The 21,654-nt window shown below is 36.4% G+C and overlaps 1 protein-coding gene across 4 annotated transcripts in view; it reads right to left on the reverse strand.

Annotated features, from left to right (window-relative positions):
• The window catches only part of ARHGAP15 (Rho GTPase activating protein 15), a 332,079-nt gene that overhangs the window by 128,875 nt on the left and 181,550 nt on the right, over positions 1 to 21,654 (reverse strand). For all 4 annotated transcript variants that reach the window (XM_068687083.1, XM_068687081.1, XM_068687084.1 and 1 more), the window contains one exon: positions 8,788 to 8,910. In XM_068687083.1, the coding sequence (XP_068543184.1) occupies positions 8,788 to 8,910 (123 nt within the window). The remainder of the gene's footprint in view (positions 1 to 8,787; positions 8,911 to 21,654) is intronic.

Below are 21,654 nucleotides of genomic sequence, written 5' to 3' on the forward strand. Positions count from 1 at the left end.
ATTCTTTTGCCGAGCTTGCATATCGATTAAAAACTCAATATGGGAAATGGGCCAACAAAGTTGGAGATGAGTCCCTTCTGAGTCCTACTGTTTGTTACCTTCTGCCCTGAGCACAGACCTCTCAGTACTTGCTCGCCTCAGCACTCAGGTCGAAGCTTCAGTTCTCATTTGTACCTTGGCCTTTCTCAAGCTTGTAGTCCACGGTCTCTGAGTTTGTTTGGACGGGCCATAAACTACCATGTAGGTGCATCATTAGGACTCGGAGTACAATTTCATCTAATCTTTACTGGAGGTTTTAATCATCAAATTACCTGCTTGAAAAATGGAAGGTACTAAACATCTTTTGATGAGGATAGAATATGTTACACCAAGTTTAACTTGTGGTTTGTGTTGTTTCCTTGACAAATAAGCATTTAGCCTTATAATGCTACATTTTCATTTTTACAATGTTAAAGTTCTGATACACAGAATGTTCCTCTTAAAATATCGGTATAACCCAGTTAAAACTTTCAGATTACTAATTAGCTTCCTCCACCTAATTTCCACTCTATATATTTGAGAAATTACGTAAAGAGCAATCAGTAATGGGGATGTTGTCAGCTAGAATCAAAATGCATCAAACAGATGAACGAAACTATTCAATAAGAGCCAGTTAAATGCTGAAACAATAGGACTGTACTACCATCATTTATCCAAAGAGACAGTCTCCATATAGCATTTCAACAGCGTACTACACTTTGGAAATTGGAGTAGAGGCTTTCAAAAATGTTTGTAAAGACAGCTGAGGGGTGCTGGCACAGGGCTGGGCTCTGCAGAGTGGAGCCAACAAGCACACTCAGTCCTCGAGAGCCTGCAGCCCTCGAGAGTATCTGTGGCACCAGGACACTTTCTCCACAGTCAGTTCCACCACCTCCCACCGTGATCAGTTTGAAAGGTTCTTCCTCAAAGGAGCACAACATTTTCTCACCACCAGTCCAAATGCTGTTTGCTCTTTTTCTGCTTTGCAGTGACATTAGCTTCGCCTTCCTATCATTAACCACTGTTATTTCTTACTAAGCTTGGACTCTTTAGCAGCTTGACTGCCTTTTCTTTCCTAATACTTCAGACTAAGGAATAAGCTGGGAAACAAGACAGGGTGCATGGGATGGCAGGAGTTTTGGGCTTCTTGACATGCACCAGGGAAGCTTATTCCAGTACCTGGCAATGTGTGTGATCTGCATTCTGGTAGAGTATTTCAAAGCAAGCCTGAATTTAAGCTAGCCAGAGTTTCAGCTGCAGAAGGGATGGAGGACTGGGTTTGCAGAACTACACTGAAGAAGGTTGTGTGCATGTGTGGCGTTAAGCATTAGCGAACAGTCTGTTACATGTTTTGGGGTTATGTTTCTGACAAAGCACAGTCTGGTTACATTTTCTTCATAAAACATTTATAGCTGCCTTCAGTGGTAATTATATATACAGAGATTTATGATTAAAATGTACTAGCACTTCCTCTTTTGACATCTTAATTGTTTTTTAAAATTTTAGCAAAGACCTGTCAAATTCTTTGCATAATGTGGAATATTCTCCAATATAAATTATGTTAAAAAGAAGTAAAAATATATCCTATTTGCTTGACAAAGACACTTGTAAACAATTTCAGGAATAAAACAGTCAAGAAACTACACTGGGTTTAGAAGGCCAGTACGTGAAGAACTGAATGGAAATTAATGCAAGGATGTTCAGCAACTTCTCTTCTGTGCTATAACTGCTTTATAACCAACTTGCAGGATTTTGTAGTTGCTCTTTCAGTCTGCAGTATGAATGCAGAATACTCACTGTTCTTGGGAGGAAATTTTGAAAAGGCTGGAGACTGTTTTGCAATTCTTACCTCATCACCCCTTTTCTGGATTTGGACTTGCATCTTCTACAGCAAACAGTTTAACTTTATTTATGTACTTTTCAGTTTACAGATATAGTCATATTCTGTCTTTTGCAGTTAAAGTTATAAACACCTTTTCTTTAGAAAATAGGCACCAGTCATCAAAAGACACTTTGGTAAAACAATGACACAGAACAGCTTGGTTTTGTTTGTTTGTTTTGTTTTCCTACTAGAAATTCATGAATTTTTAGAAGTACTTGATTCTGAATTCTGGGTGCTCCATGACTATTTCTAGTCAATTTATTTTTTTCCTGGATCTGTTTCTGTACATAAACATGGGAATGGCAGAAGTTACACTGCCAAATTTACACTCACAGGTAACAAGAATAGTTGAGCAAAACTTATTTAATATTTGTGCAGAATTTTAAAAACAAGAAATTATATGAATGCTAATTACTTTTTTTTTTTTTTTTTCTCACTAGATTTATGTGTAACTAAGATATTGGTTCTTACTCTTTTAGAGGTGTATATATATATTAAATTGCATCTAAGGAGAAACTACCCAGAACATCTTTTCAAAAAATAAGAACTGCTCCCAAAGGAATAAAAGAAGCAAAAAAGCCCTTGTTTGATTTATTTGAGATAAGGCTCTTCAAAACTTCATTTTTTATGACTTAAAAAAAAAAAAAAAAAGATGTACACAACACTCCTAACCTCCTGTTATGACAGTTTATGTTTCCTATCCAGCTTATTTAACTCAAATGCCTGGGAAATAGACACAATTACCACCTTATGGAATGCTACTTAACTTTAAATGCTCCCCTCTGAATAGAAATCCACTTTATCTTCTCAGAGTTATTCCAGTTTCTCAGGAATTATTTCCTCTATAGGCTCCTGAAATGCTCTTGTTTCATCATTTAAAAATTTAAACTAACAATTGTTCAGAAATATCTTTTATTAGAACAAAGGCAATTCCCATACAGTGGATTCTGTTCACAAGAGCTTGTACAAAGGAGCTGCATACTATGCCCATATACAGCTTTAATCATTCACTCTTTCAGCTGTTATCAATTTAAAACCAATGAAACTCCCACACTGAGTCCATTTGAGCAGTCAATTTTAATATCTTGGGGCATCTGTAGTTATTCTGAATTGGCTGCAAAAGCAGAACTAACAAGTTAAGCTCTAACCATAAGTCTACATCAGGCTGGTAAACCATACATCAAACACAGACAGTTAGTCAATACTGTAGTATGAAAAACCAACAAGCATTTTTAAGAAGAGCAATATATTCATAATATGTTTGGTGGTATGGTTTACATTACACATCCCTGCTATCTGTGCTTTAAACCTTCTATTTAAGATGGTGGGGTGTGTGACAGCTTTGCACATGGATATAAAATGAGACACCAGAAGAGGAGAGAATGGACATTCGCAAGTTGTATAATATAAAATGATGATTACAGCTGCAATGAATTGCTTGTTCTGGTGAGCTTCAAGTTCTCCCTGAGTCTGACAGAGCTGCTCTTTCTGAGTAGCTTTCACAGGCTGCAGCAAAGCCACTAATCCTGAGCTGCAGAAATCCAGGCTATGGGACACAATACTTCTGGAAAAGAAACAATTAAAACAAAATCACAAAAGCCACATCCTCACTGAGAATGCCATTGTTTAACTGTTTTTGGTGTATAGGGATGAGATGTGGCCACACTGAGAAGGAATTCATATCCTAGTATTTTTCATTAAAAAAAAAAAAAACAGGGAAGGGAATCGCTAGCATCCTGAATTCTCAGGCAGAAGCTCAAATTTTGACACAAGAGGAGAGGGCATAATGGTGTCATGTCCGAGTTTTTAAAAGCATGAATTGTACCTATGTAACGTAATTCACTGCCTTCAAGGAGCGAATACTCATGGAGTTAACTGCTACATCTGGATTTGAACTGCTGGGCTACCAAGAGCTTTGTATCAACATCTAAGTTGTTTGTCTTCTTGATATGTTTGAACATTGGCAGGAAAAAGGGGGAAAAAAAGAAGGGAAAATAAGAGGAATATGCAGGGAGGGAGACAGAACACCAGGCACCACAGCAGAGAATTCTTTTGGAGAGGGAAGGAAGGTGGTTGGAAGTGCCACATTCTGAAAGGTTACTTCTCGCTGCTCCATGTGTAGACTTGAAATACCAAGTCAGACACTAAAGTAATGCTCATCACTGACTGGGGCTCCAAATAATGCCACAATGCTTTTACAGTAAGTTGGCCAGATTCTCAGCTGACTGAAGTCAGCAAGGTTGTCAATGGAGCTCCCCTGATTTATGCTAGCTGGGAGTCTTGCCAGTCCTTTTAACATGGAGATTTATTATATAACGTTGATCTGTGGTGGTCATCAATTAAAAAAAATTACATTTGTGAGCAGTTACTGTTAAGTGGCATATGAGCTACCAGATTTGTTTCACATTCTCAGAAAAATAGAGAGTACTGTAGACACTGGTGTCTTTTAAGAAATTATGGTGTTTTACTGGAGACAAAAGTTCATTTGAATTCAAAGAGAGCGAGGATGCTGTACTCCTTTTCAAAGCAGGTCTCGAAAATGAGATATTTTTAAATTATCTGAATGATTTCTGACCATCATGTCATGATTAGAGCAGCGTCAATGGAAACATCACTTTGTCCAGTGTTTGGCCATCAAGAGGGTTTGGAAAATGTACTTCAGAAAGTCCATGTAGTGGTCAAAGAAAGAAACATCCTTGTGACCCACTGTCCCCACGAGTCAAAGGAAACATTTCCTAACTTTCCCTAGGTTATTATGGGCACCAAAACAGTTGCTAAATTTCTTTATAATGCAGAAGAATTACAAAACAAACCCAAAAATAAGACTTAATTTAAACCTTTAGACTTCTCATGAACATTACACTCACTACATTGAATTACTCCAAAGTCCGTTGGGACATGTGAAACAATTAGGATGTTCTCCCTTGTCTAGAAATAAAATAATTGGTGATCTTTGTGCTGTTATCTGCACAACCACCAACATATGCTCAGCCTTGTACTATAGGCTATCAAGCCAAATCACAGCTAGTTTCTTTCACCAGCAATTGAATGGCTTTTAGATTCATCTTGAAAAAGTTGTAACGATTCCAATTTTTATGCTATTTTGTTTTTTGCCTTAACTTACAAAATAAGTTCCATGAAGTTCCTTCAGCATCTACTCCTTGAAATAATAAAACAACAGCAAAAAAAACTAGGTATCTCACCAGCTGCATTTTCCTCATTACCAATAACATTATTTATGTTGTTACTCATGCCTCTTCCTTTTCCTTTTCCTTTTCCTTTTCCTTTTCCTTTTGCTTTTCCTTTTCCTTTTTAACATTTGCTGAAAGAGAATTTTGTAATAGTCTATTGCCAACACAACCACCATAGCTTTAAAATCATAGTTTCATGGAAGGATTTTTTTTTTTTTTTTTTCCCTAGACTAGAGAGGCTCAGAAATAAGGAGGTTAGCAGGGCAATATCAAGTTGAAGGTTGGCAATTCATTTGGGGCAATATTAAATCATGACAAAGCTCAAACACAAAGATCAAAGTTCAATTATAAAGTAGTTCTAAAAGAGAAGATTTATATATTATTTTTCTAGCTTATTAGTGCAGATTCTGTAAATTCTGAGAATATTTCAATTCCAAGGAACTGCCCTAGCATATAAATTTGAACACAGTTATTCTTGAAATAACACTGTTAAAATGGCAGGCCTGAAACATGCCTATTTGCTCCTTCTAGGTTTGCATGCATGTGTGGAAATACACAAACAAATTGTGCATATAGCCCCCCATACATGTTACAAAGAAATGAGTCAAAATTCTTTTATTCCAAAGATATTTTGTGTAAGTAGCAGTGAGATATAACTATGAGGGCTGACAATCTTCATGGGATTTCTCACTAGAGCATGAAAAGCCCCATGCACCAGCCCACTGCAACAAGTGGAGCCAGTGTGCTTCACGTTCAGGCTTCTCATAAGCAAAAGACTAAAAAGCAAATGGGACAGCAATGACAAAAATAACCTTTTGTCATATAAAGCAGCAGTTCATTCTCAGATTACCATACAACTAACTTTTACAGCCTGGTTGCATTCTCTTGTTTGATTATCATCCTCCTATTCCTTATTCCTCCCATTTGACAAAAACATACTTTTTTACTACAGATATTTCCTACATTCTACATGAACAAAGTTTTGTTAAGAGTTAAATGACAATCACATAATTTCTAGATTTTCTGATAATACTGTTGGCAGAACAAAGTACCCCAGGAGATCAAACTGCAATTTAATTTTGAAGCCTGTATTCCCAAATTTGGTTAATGCAGAGAAATGTGTCGAGTCTTCTGGCCAAGTGTGTACACATCAGTGACTAACAGCTCACAGAACTGTGTTTAAGTGAACTTACCACCTTAAAATGTATTTACTCATGACTATAATTTACGTGTTAAATTTATTGGAGTTTTGGTTCCAATGTGACATACAATGTAAAAAATCAATATAGATTTGAGAGCTTTATAGTGCCCCTGGCAAATATGAATAGCACTTGATGAAAAGTGAAGGTTTTCACAGCACCTACAGTGCCACTGCTTTGGAGTAATTAACACCACACGCTTCGTAGATATTTATATCAATTCTTCACTAGCACACAGAACAGTCCTTTGTCAGAAATTCGGTACCGAGATGTCCTGCAAGGCTTTAGACACACTTTTATTATGAGCCCCTATTTTAAGGGATTTACAATTCTGACAGAAGCATTTCCCTATGGGATAAAAGTTAGTACGTGTGTTCTCAGAGCTGGAGGAATTTTGCTCTTGTAAAAATTGGTTAACATTTTTTTTCCCCTAAGAAACAAGCAAATAAATAGTTTTGAGAGGTTTCTGCAACCATTTCATTTACCTTTAGAAAAATAAATAGATGCATTTTATAATACAAAATTTGGCAGGCTCTTAATTTTTAATCTGGACGGTTGCATTTTGTGATTTAAAAATATTCTAATGTGAGCCTAAAAATTAACATTTAAAAGTGGTCTATGTATAAGCACTGCAACTGCATTTTCATAACATTTTAACAGATTAAGGGATAAACTCTGGTGAAGACAATGAAGGAACCTTATCAAATGTGCATTTCACATAGACTTACCGTAGATTGGAATTAAGCCGTGTTAACGAATCCTGCCTCATTTGCATGGCCAAAACCTAATCCTAATGAAACTGCACGGTAGATAACTAACATGTTTTCTTTAGGGTAACATTAGTTTGGTAATAAAATGGTACTGGGTACCAATTCTGAGTTACTGTGCCACAAATCATGCATCTTGTTTTTCTGTAGATGAGTATCCCAGGTAGAATCAAGCTATGTTTATGAATTGAGAGCTTAATGCAAGTGTAGCCAAAACCAAATGCATCTGGCTTTCCTAGAGAGATATATTAGAGGATGGATTTGAGTTATGCTAATGAATCTGGATTTGTTAGCAGGGATCACATCTGATCCGTATGTAACACCGCAGGAGATTCATCAGCCACACTTTATTAAACTAAAAAAACCCACCCTTAAATCCAGAAATTAAAAGACTATAAATTACTACTCTATTACTGTAATAACTGAAACAAACTAATATGATGCATTAAAATCCCACCCTAAAACCACACGGTACTTCAAAGAGGTGAAGCCCTTCTATGTATTGAAATCAAACACTATGAATGTTTAAGGACAGATCCTGAAAGTTTGGTGTGTGAGACTGTGAACACACTCACAGACACGTGTGTATCTATGACAATTTTTGAAGTGTCTGTGATGCTAGAAGCAGAAGCCCACCATTAAGGCACATAATGGTTTCACATATTGAAGACTTCCTTAGAGGAAGAAACATCGTGTTGAACATTTTTGCATGTATCTAAAACATACAAAGTTAATTCATAAAATCTCCTCTTTCTCTTCAGACATGGGCCCAGCTGGTGTTTAACTCTTGTGGCTGCTTCAGCTCGTGCTGGCCGAGGTCAATCTCTTGGCTCAGGACAGACAAGTTTAATACACACTAGCAACACCCTTTGCCATTTTTGACGCACCACTGGAAAGCTCACACTCCAGAGACTGACAGGGGCTGCTGGCAAAATGCCTTTTTCTAGTCAATTTGCATGTGCAGTTGTGGGTTTCACACATAATAATTTGGGAGTGCGTAAATTTTTAAAGCATCATTCCAGACAATATTTGAAAACATGGCTTTACTTGATTATTAGTGGTCAGTACACTACTGCCTTCAAGTTAACTACCAGCTTTTTAGGAAAATACTTCTTGGATAATCTAGCAAACACTTTTTATCAAGGAAGCCATTTTTTAAGGATATGTGAAAGTGATGTCTGACCAACTTAGCAAGAAACTGGAACAGAAAAAAATCACAGATTCAAAGCATTTATTATTCACTGGCACATATTTAACATTGTTAAAAATGTATTTTGTTGGTAAGTTAGAAAAATAATGAGAAGACAGCAGAAAGTTTTCCAGCCTACCCTAGAAAACAAATTAGCCAGCACAGCATCTGAAGTTCCCATTGCTTATTTTAAATACCAAACTATACCAGCATTCTCTTCTTTAAAAGAAATGGAGTGGTGCAGCATGTTGATTTCCATGGTGCATGGTGAGTGACTGTACTAAGTGGCGGGGCTTCTACCACATGTACAGGAAAGCAAAAAAAATTGAAGAAGCAGTCAGTTAGCACAGAGGTACAGGGAACCATATGCTGATTTTTTTTTCTTTACAGTTCAGCTGTCTAAATTTTCCAAGAAACAGCAACAAAACCATATCTAAGAAGTATTTGTCTAATGCACATATGTTTTTAACTGAGGATGAAAGAGGAAAATTAATACGTCAATTTTTATTTTTTATTCCAAAAAGCATAAAAGAGAACACACCTTTAATGAGCCCCTTTTCTTGCAATGTTTTCAAGGAGGGTCTTCGAGAGATAAACTTCTTTAATCTGCTCTTAACTCGGTTTCTGTCATTTGAGTCAGAAGCACTGTAGTTCAATCTGAAAACTAAAGGAAAACAAAATAAAAAGCTTCAGTGAAATTTTATTTTATTTTTTAAGTAGTAATAGTTTGCTCAAATATTCTTGGAAAACAATGGCCCAAACCACCCTAATAAAGTCATGCAGTAGGTCAGGAGTGTAGCTGGTTGGATAGTACAGAGCATCTGATTAATACTTTTGTGAATAAACGTGATGAGTTCACTCTGCTGGTTCGTCACAAAGTTGTATTATTTATTGCCTACAAGTATTTGGATGGCTACCAGTTTACTCATGAAACGTTCTGGAATCCCACAAGTTTCACATGGATGATTTTTCAACTAAAAGTCCAGACTCGAAGTGCGCTATGCACTATTAGCTATATACTGCTCGCTATGAGAGAGGATGGATGGTTACACCACTAGTGAAGGACTGAGTTCTCTTGCCAAGATGGATTAAGCGTTATATATATATTTAATGCAGTTATAGAAAACATGGCTGCATGCCATGAAATGTGTGCAAGATGCATTAATTTATGGAAAGAAAAGTATTCCCGTCCTAATGATTATATTTTATTATATTTAGGCATTTACCAAACTGAGAAACATTTTGAGCTCAATTTATTCCTGCTCTGTGTCAAAAAAGACATAGAACCCAGCTGCAGAAAATCCCCTAGAGGAAATTTCAAAGGCATAAATTTAACTTCTTCTGTGCTGAGGTGCTTACAGGGCACCATCACAGCTAAGAAAATAGGCTGTGTTAGTAGCAAGGAGAAACTCAAGGCTGGATGCTCCAGAGGAAACTGAGATGCCATATGGAGACATGCTCCAAATGCTTCCCTGAAGGAGCAGATTTTTAGATTTGTGACAAACCACCTGAGACTTAGCACCCTTGACTAGCTAACCTAGTCCTGGGCTCTCTTGCCCCAGTGCCAAGCAGGACAACGGGGCAGCCAGAGCTGTACGGCTTCCCTTGGCAAGGACCTCCATGCAAGAGAGGGGAGAATAGCTTCCCATTTTCTCTTTAAAATTAATTAATTAAAAATCCACCAAAGCAGAGTATTCTCCACAAGCTGATCTTGCAAGTGTTGATCCATTGTCTCTTCTGTTGAACTTCCAAGTAGTGTCCTTGATAATGTAGCTGCAAAGATACTCCTCCATCTCCCCTACCCAGAATGAATGTCTCCTATAATGCAGTGATCTTTGTGTAGAGGATCCAGGGGAAGAGATTTTCAAAAAGCAAATTATGATCAAAATTATTGGGCTATTTTATAGCATGAAGTTTTGCATAAGGTATAAACAGAGCCAGAATGTTTAAAGGTGCACAATTATAAAACAATGGCAAGCTAAAATAACTGGTTAAGCAACAGTAACAGCCCTGGAATATTGTGGTTTACATTACAAATCTGATTTTAACAGCCAAACTTATAAAATGGTTTACGCTTTGCTGTTGTCAAGGGAGAAAAACTTGCCAAATTGTTCATTTTAAGTAAATAGAACATAGCCAATTAAGGAAAGCAATATTTAAACACATGCCTATGATGATCAGAGCATAGTTTGCTTCTGATTTCACTACTGATTTTAACAGAAGAGTGCTCCATTTTCCCACAGCACTAAAATGACCCCACACATACTTCCACAAACTAGTAATCACACAGGACAAATAAAAGGACACTTTACTGGAAAATACACAGCTTGGTACAATAATCCATCACTTATGAAAAATAGAATTCACATTTTTTAATGGTAGCATTCTTGGAGTGATATATCATAGAATATAAAGATTAGCATTCAATTGATGGCTGGTGCTTTTTTAACATTATAGTTGAGGACTTTTTGTTCAAAATTGAGCAATCCTTGGCAGGGACAAGCTAAAATTCCAAGTCACTTGGCTGTGCTATAAAAAGAACAACAAATGGATGTTTCTAATTCTGCATCTTAATGGTACTTTGAAACAGTGAAGTGAATTGTATTTAGTTTTGGGACTCTCTTGTTGCTTTGGGTCATTCTGTCCATATCAATTCACATGTACGTTTGCTTTTTCCTGACTTCCAGTGTGAAGCTTCCCAGTTCCAAATGATGCAGGACTGAAAATATCTCTTAACTCAGTTAAGATGCCTGCCACATTTCCCATCCTGCAGGACTCTGAAAAACTTTATGCCCACTTGAACTACATTCTAAGCTCTAATTATACGCCAAATTTGTTAAGATATTTTAACTGAAGTAAACATGATCACACTGTGAATGGTAGGATGGAGGAATCTATGATTTGATACCAGGGTAAAGATCCTCCTGCTTAGAAAGATTAATTAACCCAGATGGAAGTTTTATACCTAGAACAAGAATTATGGTGTTAAAAATATGTCTAGATGTAGGAATAATTATTGTCATGGATGCTTTTGTATGTTATATGTTGTATTGTATAGCACATAGCTAAAAACAGCAACAAAGCTAATTCTGATGATTTTCTTGTTCTATTAAACATGTGAGTCACCAGAGGGAAACTCCAAACCTCCCAGAAATTCAAGGGTTTAGATAGCATGTTCCAAAACCAGGCTTAGCCAGAAATATTCATGTTGGGATCTCATTTACAAATAGCCCTTCTCTTGCCAAACCATTCTTCTCGCGATATCCCCACATTAAAATGACTTTGCTATTATATTTAGAAATAAAAAGAGCACCAAATGTTACTTCCAAGAGACAAAAACATATTCTGTTATAAAACTGAAAAAAACATGATAAATATATATATGTATATATACATACAAATATATATATATATAGTAGTACCTTCCTTTAAAATTTTCAAGTTCTGTATTTGGCCATGAGTCTTCCCTGAAAGTGAGCTGGCAAACTTCAGACAACATAAAAAAAGTGTAAAGCAGTTCCACACAGAAGAAAGACAGGATACTTAAGGACCTAAGTACAAAATGATAGGAAATAAATCTACTGCTTGTTCTCAAATCCCCTGGCATAAACTACATAGGTGTGCCATTTGATTGATTGTACTGAATGAACTCATATCCTCAATTCTGAAGCTATTCACTTTGACAGAGCCACATAAGTGCCTCAAAATCAACATGGAACAGAAGCATAATTCCTGTCCCTTTCCACAGACTCTTCACTTAAGTATTTTTTTTATATCTTACTAATAACTTTTGAGACAGAAAAAGAAAACACATTTGTTCTTGCTGGGCCAGGGCATTTTTACAGTACATGTCGGTAGGAACCCAACTGCAAGTTCAATATTATGCTAACTCTCCTGTTGGAAATAGGTACAGGACACTTCAACCCACCAGCAAAAAACATAGTATGAGCATAGGCTGGCTTTCACATTTGGCTGGGAATTAGCTAGGACCCTTCAGATGTAAAACAAACAAATAAACAAACAAACCATTTCTGATTTCTTTGGTCACTTTATTAAGTGTTTATTTATTCCAGAGGTATTAATAGACAAATGAAAACAAAAAGCAAGTTATTTTCCTCAGGCAATTTGCTATCTGCTATAATATACCATATTTTATGGTATATTAAATCACAACAGCTTATCACATTTGGGAAGTGTCCTACAGAACAGGTACAAAAAGAAAATAGTATAAATAGAGCATTAGGCAATAAAAGAAATAATGTATTTGTGCCTCTTGGTGTTAAATACCATCGTAAGAAAACTGGCTGAATTAGGAAGGATAACTAGAGGCTAAATTCTCTGGAAAGAGAAAAAAAAAAGGAAAAAAAAAAAAAGCACACCTAAATCAAGATAATAACTAACCTGTCTTTTGGGGGGCCCTATATAAATCCCCTGAATACTTATTCAACAGCAAAAAAATCCTAAAAATATATGCAGCTTTTACACAAGAACACAGGAGGAAGGAAGGAATTAATGCATTGCCCTATGCCTCACACCATTCTGCAAAAATAGCACCATCAGAGTCAATGAAAGTTTTGTGATGTACAGACAAATTGTGAGCCTGATTTGAATGCACTACATTGTCTATATGATGCAGTGATAATAAAAATATTAAAGTATTTGCAAGGTGAAGTTGTGAAAGCCTTTCTCTATGATTTTGGCATGGGCACAACTAAAAGAACCAGGCGAGACTATAACCCTTTCAGGGCAAGGATCAAAATTTTAAAGAGATTACTTTCTGTGAATTTAGTAGAGAAAATAAAACACAAATCATGTACCTAGACAATATATTTCTAGCAGACTGTTTTTCCTGGGTGTGACATTCTAGGCAGAAAGTAAAATGTTTTAATATGGCCTAAACAGCAACATATTTCATTGGCAAGGTTTCCTAACTCCATGTAACGTGATCTCACACTCCTTCCAACGACTTTTATTTCACTCTTAATTTACAAAACATTTATACTAAATCCCGAGGGTTTACCTATGATTAATTCCTGCCAGGTACAGTATATCTGAACACTTCTAACATGTGTTGAAAGCATTGGTTTTTGAAGAACTATCCATTAATGACTTTCTGAACTGTGACAATGGATATTGACAGTGCTTGTCAGACTAAAGCACTATTGATTGTCTCACATCATGTGTATAGCAAAACCAATTTCTCTCAAGTACCTCTTCCTAACTGAAATACATTATTATGGTGTCTATCTGTTTATTATAACACCCAAAATTATTGTATGTAATTCATTTGGAAAGGACTCATACAGATTGAAGAGCAGCAGTGGGAGTGGGTAAGGCATTAAGAAATTCAAATAGCTTCACATTAGTTTCTTCTCTTCCACTAGTTTTGTTCTCCAGGTAAAAACAGAACAACTAGTCTGGACTGAGCACAGTTCTTTTTTTTTTTAACACTCTTGAGGACTTCAAAGCCTCAGGAAGTTCTTAGTTCTTAGAAATGGAGATGACTTGTACCATAACAACACCCATGGTTACAATTTAATAACTCTTTTTACAAGGAGTAATAAAAGGGACAAGCTTGATCATTCAAAATCCAGAATACACTGATCAAAAACCTAGATGCAACTATCTTAAAACACAAGAAAAGATCCATGGGTTTAGCTGTGATCTCACATATCTTGAACTGACGATTTTTTAAAACGTTTTACAGACTTATGTCCAGAGTCCTCATCAGCATCTTGCAGGACTGAATCAAAGCTGAGATGGCTGGATGGAGGTAGAATTAAATAGGTCTCTTCAGTTTTGGATAATGAAAGTGCCAGTCTAACAGGAGTAACATCACATGTGAAAAAAAAATAATAAAAAATAAAATAAAATACTTAATTCATTAATTAATTTCAAGGAATAGGAATGTTTAATGGCTAAGAATGTCTCATCCTTCCCAAGAAATACACAAGTAACATGCAGAGGCGTATGACTATGCCTACATTCCAGGAGACATTGTAACTTAAAAATATATAATGACTCATGACTTTAACTTTTATTGGACTTCATTGGAACTCAGAATTCAACGTCATTTTCATATTTTCTTGGCCAGCAGCTGAGGTAAAACTACTTGTAGTCCTTTAGGGGATGAGCAGCATGCATTATCGTCTGTATAAGTGGTCAGTGTTTCAGCCAGCACCAAAGTTTTGATGCTGATAAAACCAAGTCACTGCCTCCTTCCTTTTCTTTGTGATCTTCTGAGATGGAGTCGATAAAGCCTGTTCACTAGGGATAATGAATTCACTACACCTACTTTATTGAGCTAAAGACTTTTGTCAGTCATCCTATTTTATTCCTTTGGGAAGTTCCCGGGCAGGTCTCACGAGTTATCCCCACACTATAATTATTGTATCTTTTTTGCAAAAGAGCAAAATGAGAGACAAAAGCATAGTTTGCTTGGAGGCATTACACAAATGACTGGTGGGGAAAATACAGAAATCAGGCGTTACCCCCAATCCCTATGTTTATGATAAGCTTTCAAATTACAGGTTTTGTGACTACAGAGCTTAGACTTGAGAACTGCAGCATCAGATGACAGACTGGGTATCATTGGCCAGGAGATGCTAGGAAGATTTTGTTTTCATGGGCACCAAAGGACCTGGGGTAATTCAAGTTTATGGTCTTAAAACAGATATTTGCCACAGCAACTATATCTGCATTTGCAAATGTTTATGAAGCATGCTCAGAAATAAACAATAGGAAAAGGAAAACAGTGATTATATAGTGCAAATAATTTTGCTGTAATATGACAGCCGAACAACTTAAGTGCTCAGTATTGTCATTACACTTTGTGAAATTTGTGTGCATTAGCAGTAAAGATTCAATAAAATGACTGTATAACTCATATTTTGCGTCATGCGCTGATGCATATAAACTTTTAAAAAATTTTATCTCTCACTAATAATAAATGGAAATAAATGAATAGTGTGTATAAAAATATCGTTGCACACTTACATGGTGAAACAAAATGGCACTCCCCCTGCAGATTTTCTTAACAGCATTTGTAGCTAAATATTTAGAAAAGTAAGGTAATATGTCTGAGTATGTCTTGGATTTTTAAAGGAAGATCATACCAGACTAACCTGATATCATTCTTTAATAAAAATTTTTTGTTGTTGTATGTTTGTTTTAATAAAAGGGAAATGCAATAGGCCAAATCTATCTGAACTCCAGTTGTACATCTGATATGATGCCAAATGGGAAACTATCAGTTAAACTAGAGAAGATGGAGAGAACTGAAACAGTAACTGTGAAGTGACTAAATAAGGTATTAAAATGAGCTTTGTTGAAAGAAGACCTACTGTATCAAAAGAAAGTTACCAGTGCAAGCCCTTAAATATTCTTGGAACTGATCTTTGTGTTTTCATTAATGACTTCAACATAAAAAGTGGGAGCATTCAAAAGTACTTGTTGGTGACTCACAGCTGGGAAGCATCATCAGCTCAGACACAAATCAGGACATGATACAAAATTTTAGTGACTTTGAGATTGGAAGCTGGAGAAACAGATTAGACCTAATACTACCAAATGCACTGTCACAGAGGGATTAATACAAAATATTTCTGCTACAAACTGAAAACTCAGCGGTTGGAAACATGAAAGTAAGTGAGATACCTGGGTGGATTAATTGGTCATAAGTTCACTGAGCTATTTATGAAATGAAGGCATAAATAACGCCAGGGGGAGAGGAGAAAGTACAAACTTGCTGCTCAAGGCATTGAACCTCCACATGGGTTCAACCTCAGAGGCTGATGTGCACGAGTTGAATTCAAGGCAGACAAGATGTAGGCAATGCCGTGGGAACCACCAGAAGAAGAGGCTGCTTAGCTCCTGGAAGTGGACAGGGATCTTGGCAAGCTTGGCCAGCTAGAAAACGGCTGAGAAAGGCTGTGATTGTTCTCTCCAAATATGTTCGTGGGGGTAGGAAAAGGACCAGGAGATGAGAACAGGACAGCAGGGAGGGAGAAGAGCTGTTTAAACTGAAGAACAATGTTGGCACAAGAATAAATGAGTATGAACTGGCCATAATATGAATTTCTAAAACACCCTTTCAAAGAAGCCATGGTAGCAAATAAAACTAAAAGAATTTAACATGAAGTTTAATAAATTTATGAAAGAGGACACAGAGCGTGGCACCTTGTGATAGGAGGGACTGGACTAGATCACCCAGGACATGCCAATCCTTTCTTTTCACATTTTTTTTTTTTTTTTAGTATTGTCACAATATTAGAAATGCTATTATCCGCACTTACTTGAATATAAAAACCACAACGCCAGAAATCAATGAGTTTGCTTTATTCATACAGTATGACCAGTTTATGTTCATCTAATGTAAAACATGTGGGACTTGGATGAAAGCTGCTGCAACACACAAAGTCAGGCTGCTGGGACTCTAGGAAGAGAGAGTACAGCGTGCGTGGGGAGGGGAAAACACTCTCGATGAGCCTGTACCAGTGATTAGGACTAGACACAATCAGTTTGCACAGGGAGCACAGTTTGGTACGAGCACAGACCACTATGGATACGTCTGGTCTTGAGCCTCCTTTGGTAGCCACTTTCTGTATCTCTTCAGGTAAAGAGTTATCTGGCCACAGAAAAATATGGGCAAAGGTCAGAAGGGTGAAGGAGAAGCCTTTTGTATCTGGTGTACTTCTTACCTTTCCCAGGAAAGGGAATTTGCTAATTTCCCGGGGAAATATTCAGTAACTCAGGTGGTTATACATATAGGACTTGAATAGCAGCCCTGCACTTCACTACCCGATTTCCAGTGTTTTCAGCCATAGAATCTCATCCAACTCATATAAAATGCAATAGTTTCAGAGAAAAAGAAAAAAAAAAAAGTAGTATTTGGTAGTATTTGATTTGTTTGATTTAATGACTATTGAAGTCGACATACATGCTATCAAAATATTATTTAAGCAGACTTCCCAAAAGAAAACAAACATGCAATTAAAGGTTGAGGAAGATAGAGCAAGGAACTAGAGATTATTTCCAGATCAAGTTGAACCAGTAATTTACAACAACCAATGCATTTTCAACTTTTTTTTTTTTTTTTTTTGAATACAAAGTTCTGGTTGTTTTCTTCTCTTGTGGAATACGTCAGCAAACTTTCAAGTCTTTAAGCTTACCTCCCGACTGAGTTAGTACAAATAAAAAAATAAATAAAAATTTAAACAAACACTTTTCAACCTTTTGCACATAACGTGAATAGTCATAATTTGCATTAAATTGCTCAGACAAAAGGACAAGTATGTTACAGAGTTCCTTTCTTTACAAGGAGCACCAGAGAGATTGTTATGCCAAAAGAAAACCCTTCTGAGTGGCTGGGTACTGCCAGACATGTGTGCACTTTTAACTTCAAAACCTACATATAATTCTGCCTTATGCTTTGGAAAACAAACTAATTATCTGTAGAGAACAAGGGAGACTTGGCATTGCTGTATTTATACCACCCTTGTTAAGATTTGTACAGATGATTCATGTATTTAAATTTAGAAATGAACTTGGATACCTTGTTGTATCTTTTTTTTTTTTCAGATCTGATCTTATAGGATCTTTCCAGAAAGAGAATCATACCAAAGAATTTCCATTTTATTGAGACTCTTATCAATTTTATTTCATACTTCTACATTTTAAAGAATAAATATTTTTAAATTTAATTGTATTCCCACTAAACTCAGCCTTTAATTATATTCATAACCATATATTTTTGATCCATGATGAACTTCTATTGCTTCTCATGCAATAAAGGATAGAGTTAACTTATAGTGTATAGGGTATGAAAACCAACATGTTAAAATTGTTTATTTCCAATGAAGGTGGGAGCAACAGTCATTTCTACATTTGCTGTTTCAAACCTCAAGTTCCAGTATACTTTTTTCTTCTAATAAAGCAAGTTTAGTATTTTCCATTGACTGTAGATGTGATATTTTATGAAGGAGAAAGGCACACACATTATCTTTAAAGTAATCAAAGAATATCTAGTCAAGGATCTGAAATCCATTTGCCGTACTCTGTTTATACATGCACTCTACTTTATCAAATTATCTCTACCTCAATTAAATCATTAGGGTAAGTATAGCAGAACAAAGGATCAACCACGAGCTCATTTTTTAAAACAGAAGAATTCAATGAATATAAGAATCTTTTTTATTTCTTACCTTAAGCGAAAGTACTGGTAGGAATCTCCTACATCTATATGAACATAAATGTAAAGCTCGGACAGTGAACTTCACTGCCATTAACTTCATTTTATGTATCCAGATGTATTTTTTCTATGTATTAAAACACAACTGATTTTCAAACTTTTCAGCAGCTACAGCTCCTTGCTTTGGCTTACAGGCTAGTGTCAGAGCTGCACAGGGAGGTGATGGGAAAGATCCTCCATTAGAGGAGCTTTATGATCTGCATAAAAACAAAGGCATGTGTGATTGGGAGCCCAGAAATGAAAATCTCCTACACTGCTCCTGCAATGGGTTTGCTACAGCAGGTAGCTGGGACCCCAAGTCTGCCTGACCCTTGTGTAGGTGCTCAGAGAAGAGAACTCCAGAGATGCTGCAGGGCACCCAGTGACATTTAGTACTTCATCCAGTCTTCAGAACAGCTGCACTGGAACATTTGTCTGGGCAGGCACATGATTGCTATATATCACAATCTCTTCCTGAAATAAAATCAGGCCAGTCATCACAACAACTTTGAGACACTTCGATCAACTACATGTGGGGTTTGCATGGGTGCACTGACCCTTGCTTTGACCAGCCACGGTTAAAACTCAGACAAAATGTTGAAAAGATACACTAAAAGACTGTTTTAGCTTTAAAATTAATGTTCCAGCTGACAAACTGCACAGGGACTTAACCTACTTTAGTACATATTTAATAGCATAATTTAGTCTCTAAAAAGAAAAGCAAAATAACTAATGATGGACAAATTTAGAGGTCGAATCTAGTTCAGATAAACATTCAAAAGTTCAGATGTTTAACCAAACCTTATCTTGTCCATGAAAAGCCTCAACCAAAGAGCTCTATCAAATGTAAGTAAAGTACAGAAGATTGTGGAAACTTCTCCTTACAGAAGGAAAACGCTATTATCAGGAACCAGCACCTTATAGTGGCACTCACGTGGTAAGCAGTTAAGCATCAAAGCAAAAGCAAAACATTTTCAGAAAACTGTTTCATGGAAATAGTAATATTTGGATGAAATCCAACACAGAGAAAAGAAAATAATATTAAGGGAAAAGATAATACAAATGCAATTAGACTATCAACTAATAAAACTTAATCTGTGCTTGATAGATGAAACCTTCCAAGCTTAGAATGAATAAGGAAACTGGAGATCAGAGGACTCTGCCTTTTGAAGTCTTGCTGTCCAGATCCTGTGGACCATTATCTAGCTGAATTTTTTAAAGGCATTATGAATATTCTGTCATGGAATAAGAAAACTTTATTACTGTAATGACCTGTAACTTGAGCAGTAAAGATGAATTCCAAGTACACAACTGTTTGAAAAAGGTAAATTCTGCTAACTTAGTTTTCTGGACTAATACTTGCCAAATAAAAGAACATGTTCAAATGTTTCTTGTTTTCAAAGAAAATTTTCACTTGCTAGCCATTAATAACATAAAGTATCACTCTAATGGACCCTCTCCATCCTCACATTCACCAGTTTCAAATGGATTTTTTAAAAAAATTATCAGCTGAGAGGGGACCATTGCTGTGTCTTGCCTGGCACTGTTTCTCATGCAGCACACCATGTCTACTACAGTATCCCAAAAGAAAGTAAAATTTTGACAAATAACACAGCCAAACAATGGTGTTTTGGTATCCTTTCATTTTCTTTCCCTTCCCTCATGTCACCACTTTGACTCCTCTTTACTTAAGCCTGTCCTTCACCTTTTTATGTCTCTCTACCCCAAGCCACTTTGGCAGTTTAACAAACAAATTTACTTTTCTCATTATTGAACCCCAAATTCAAACTATCAGATGCCTAAAATACGAAATCTAGCAGGAAGATTTTTTTAAGCAAAACTAAAATTCTCAGTTCAGAAATGACTAATGTGTAACTTACATTGTTATAACAATAAATGAAGTATCTCTCGCTGCAATTGTCCCTTAATCCCAGTACTACCCTTGATCATCATTCTCAATGATCTTCACATACCACTGTAAAACAACTAAATATTACAGTATTTTCATTTTTTTCCTTTATTTTTAGTGCTGTCTTCCGACTTTCATTCAGATACATGTGAACTGAAATACCTTCATATGAAGAGAGGAAGTAGAAGTATTATAGCAACTTAAAATCGTCATAGTTAATTTTACATGGAAAAGAAAGACAAATATACATATATTTCCACACACAAAAAAATACACAAAGCATATTTTTGAAGGAGCAAAACTTCTTAAGTTGTTGGAAACCATCACAATGAGACAGATTTTGATTTAAATGAATGTATCTGCAGCCCAGCTAAAACACTGTCAAAGAGTGACCTCTCGGGTGAATCCTATACTACTTAATTTTGAGCCAACTTTCTGGCCCTTCCAGCTAGCTTTTCCCAAGACAAAACCTGACTGATGTTCAGCAGCCAGTTTCCTCCAGAGACTCCTCCCAGAAGGTATTATGGACAAGGCAGTACCACAGTTGTTTCCCTCTGCCATATTCTGCCCTTTACCACCTGTCCCAGAAGACATTTTACCACCAAGTGTGATATTAAACGTCTGCATATCAAATTCAACATTTTAAAAGCACCAGGCTGGTGGGATGCATATAATCATTAGTTTGTATCAGACACACACGTTACAGACATCAGGCATCACCAGGCATCACAGGGCGACCAGAGAAGATGTGAGGGAAAGCTTTATCTGATAAGGACACAACCAATCTGTCCTAGAAGAAGCTAGTATGGAGTGATGTGGATGCAAGCCGCATTTCCCTGTGCTCTGAATGAAGCAGTTTATTAGAGACACCCAACAAGCTAAAGGTTAACTGACTCTGAGCTACATTTTTCTATATCAAAGTCTACTAAATGGCAAATTATCAGATCTTCATCTGCCTGCTTTTCTTTTCTGCCTTCCAAACATCTGGCCACCCTCCCTTAGACTCTGGGTCTTTGGACTAGAGGACAACATTCTTCAGCAAAAGTGATTATAAAACATGCAATCAATGTGCAGTTATAACACATATGACTTATAAAGCTTTACACACACAGACATACTCTCTCTAGCACAGAAACTATTTCTATGTTCTGGACAAGGTGTCTTCTAGAAGTTCATGATGATATTCATGTCTTGTGTTCTAGGTGTTCACTTTTTATCTCAAAAAAAAAAAAAAAAAAGTGGCCATGAAACAGGCAAAAGCAATCTTGAGA

Source organism: Anas acuta, chromosome 6, assembly GCF_963932015.1.
Source record: "Anas acuta chromosome 6, bAnaAcu1.1, whole genome shotgun sequence".
Classification (NCBI taxonomy): domain Eukaryota; kingdom Metazoa; phylum Chordata; class Aves; order Anseriformes; family Anatidae; genus Anas; species Anas acuta.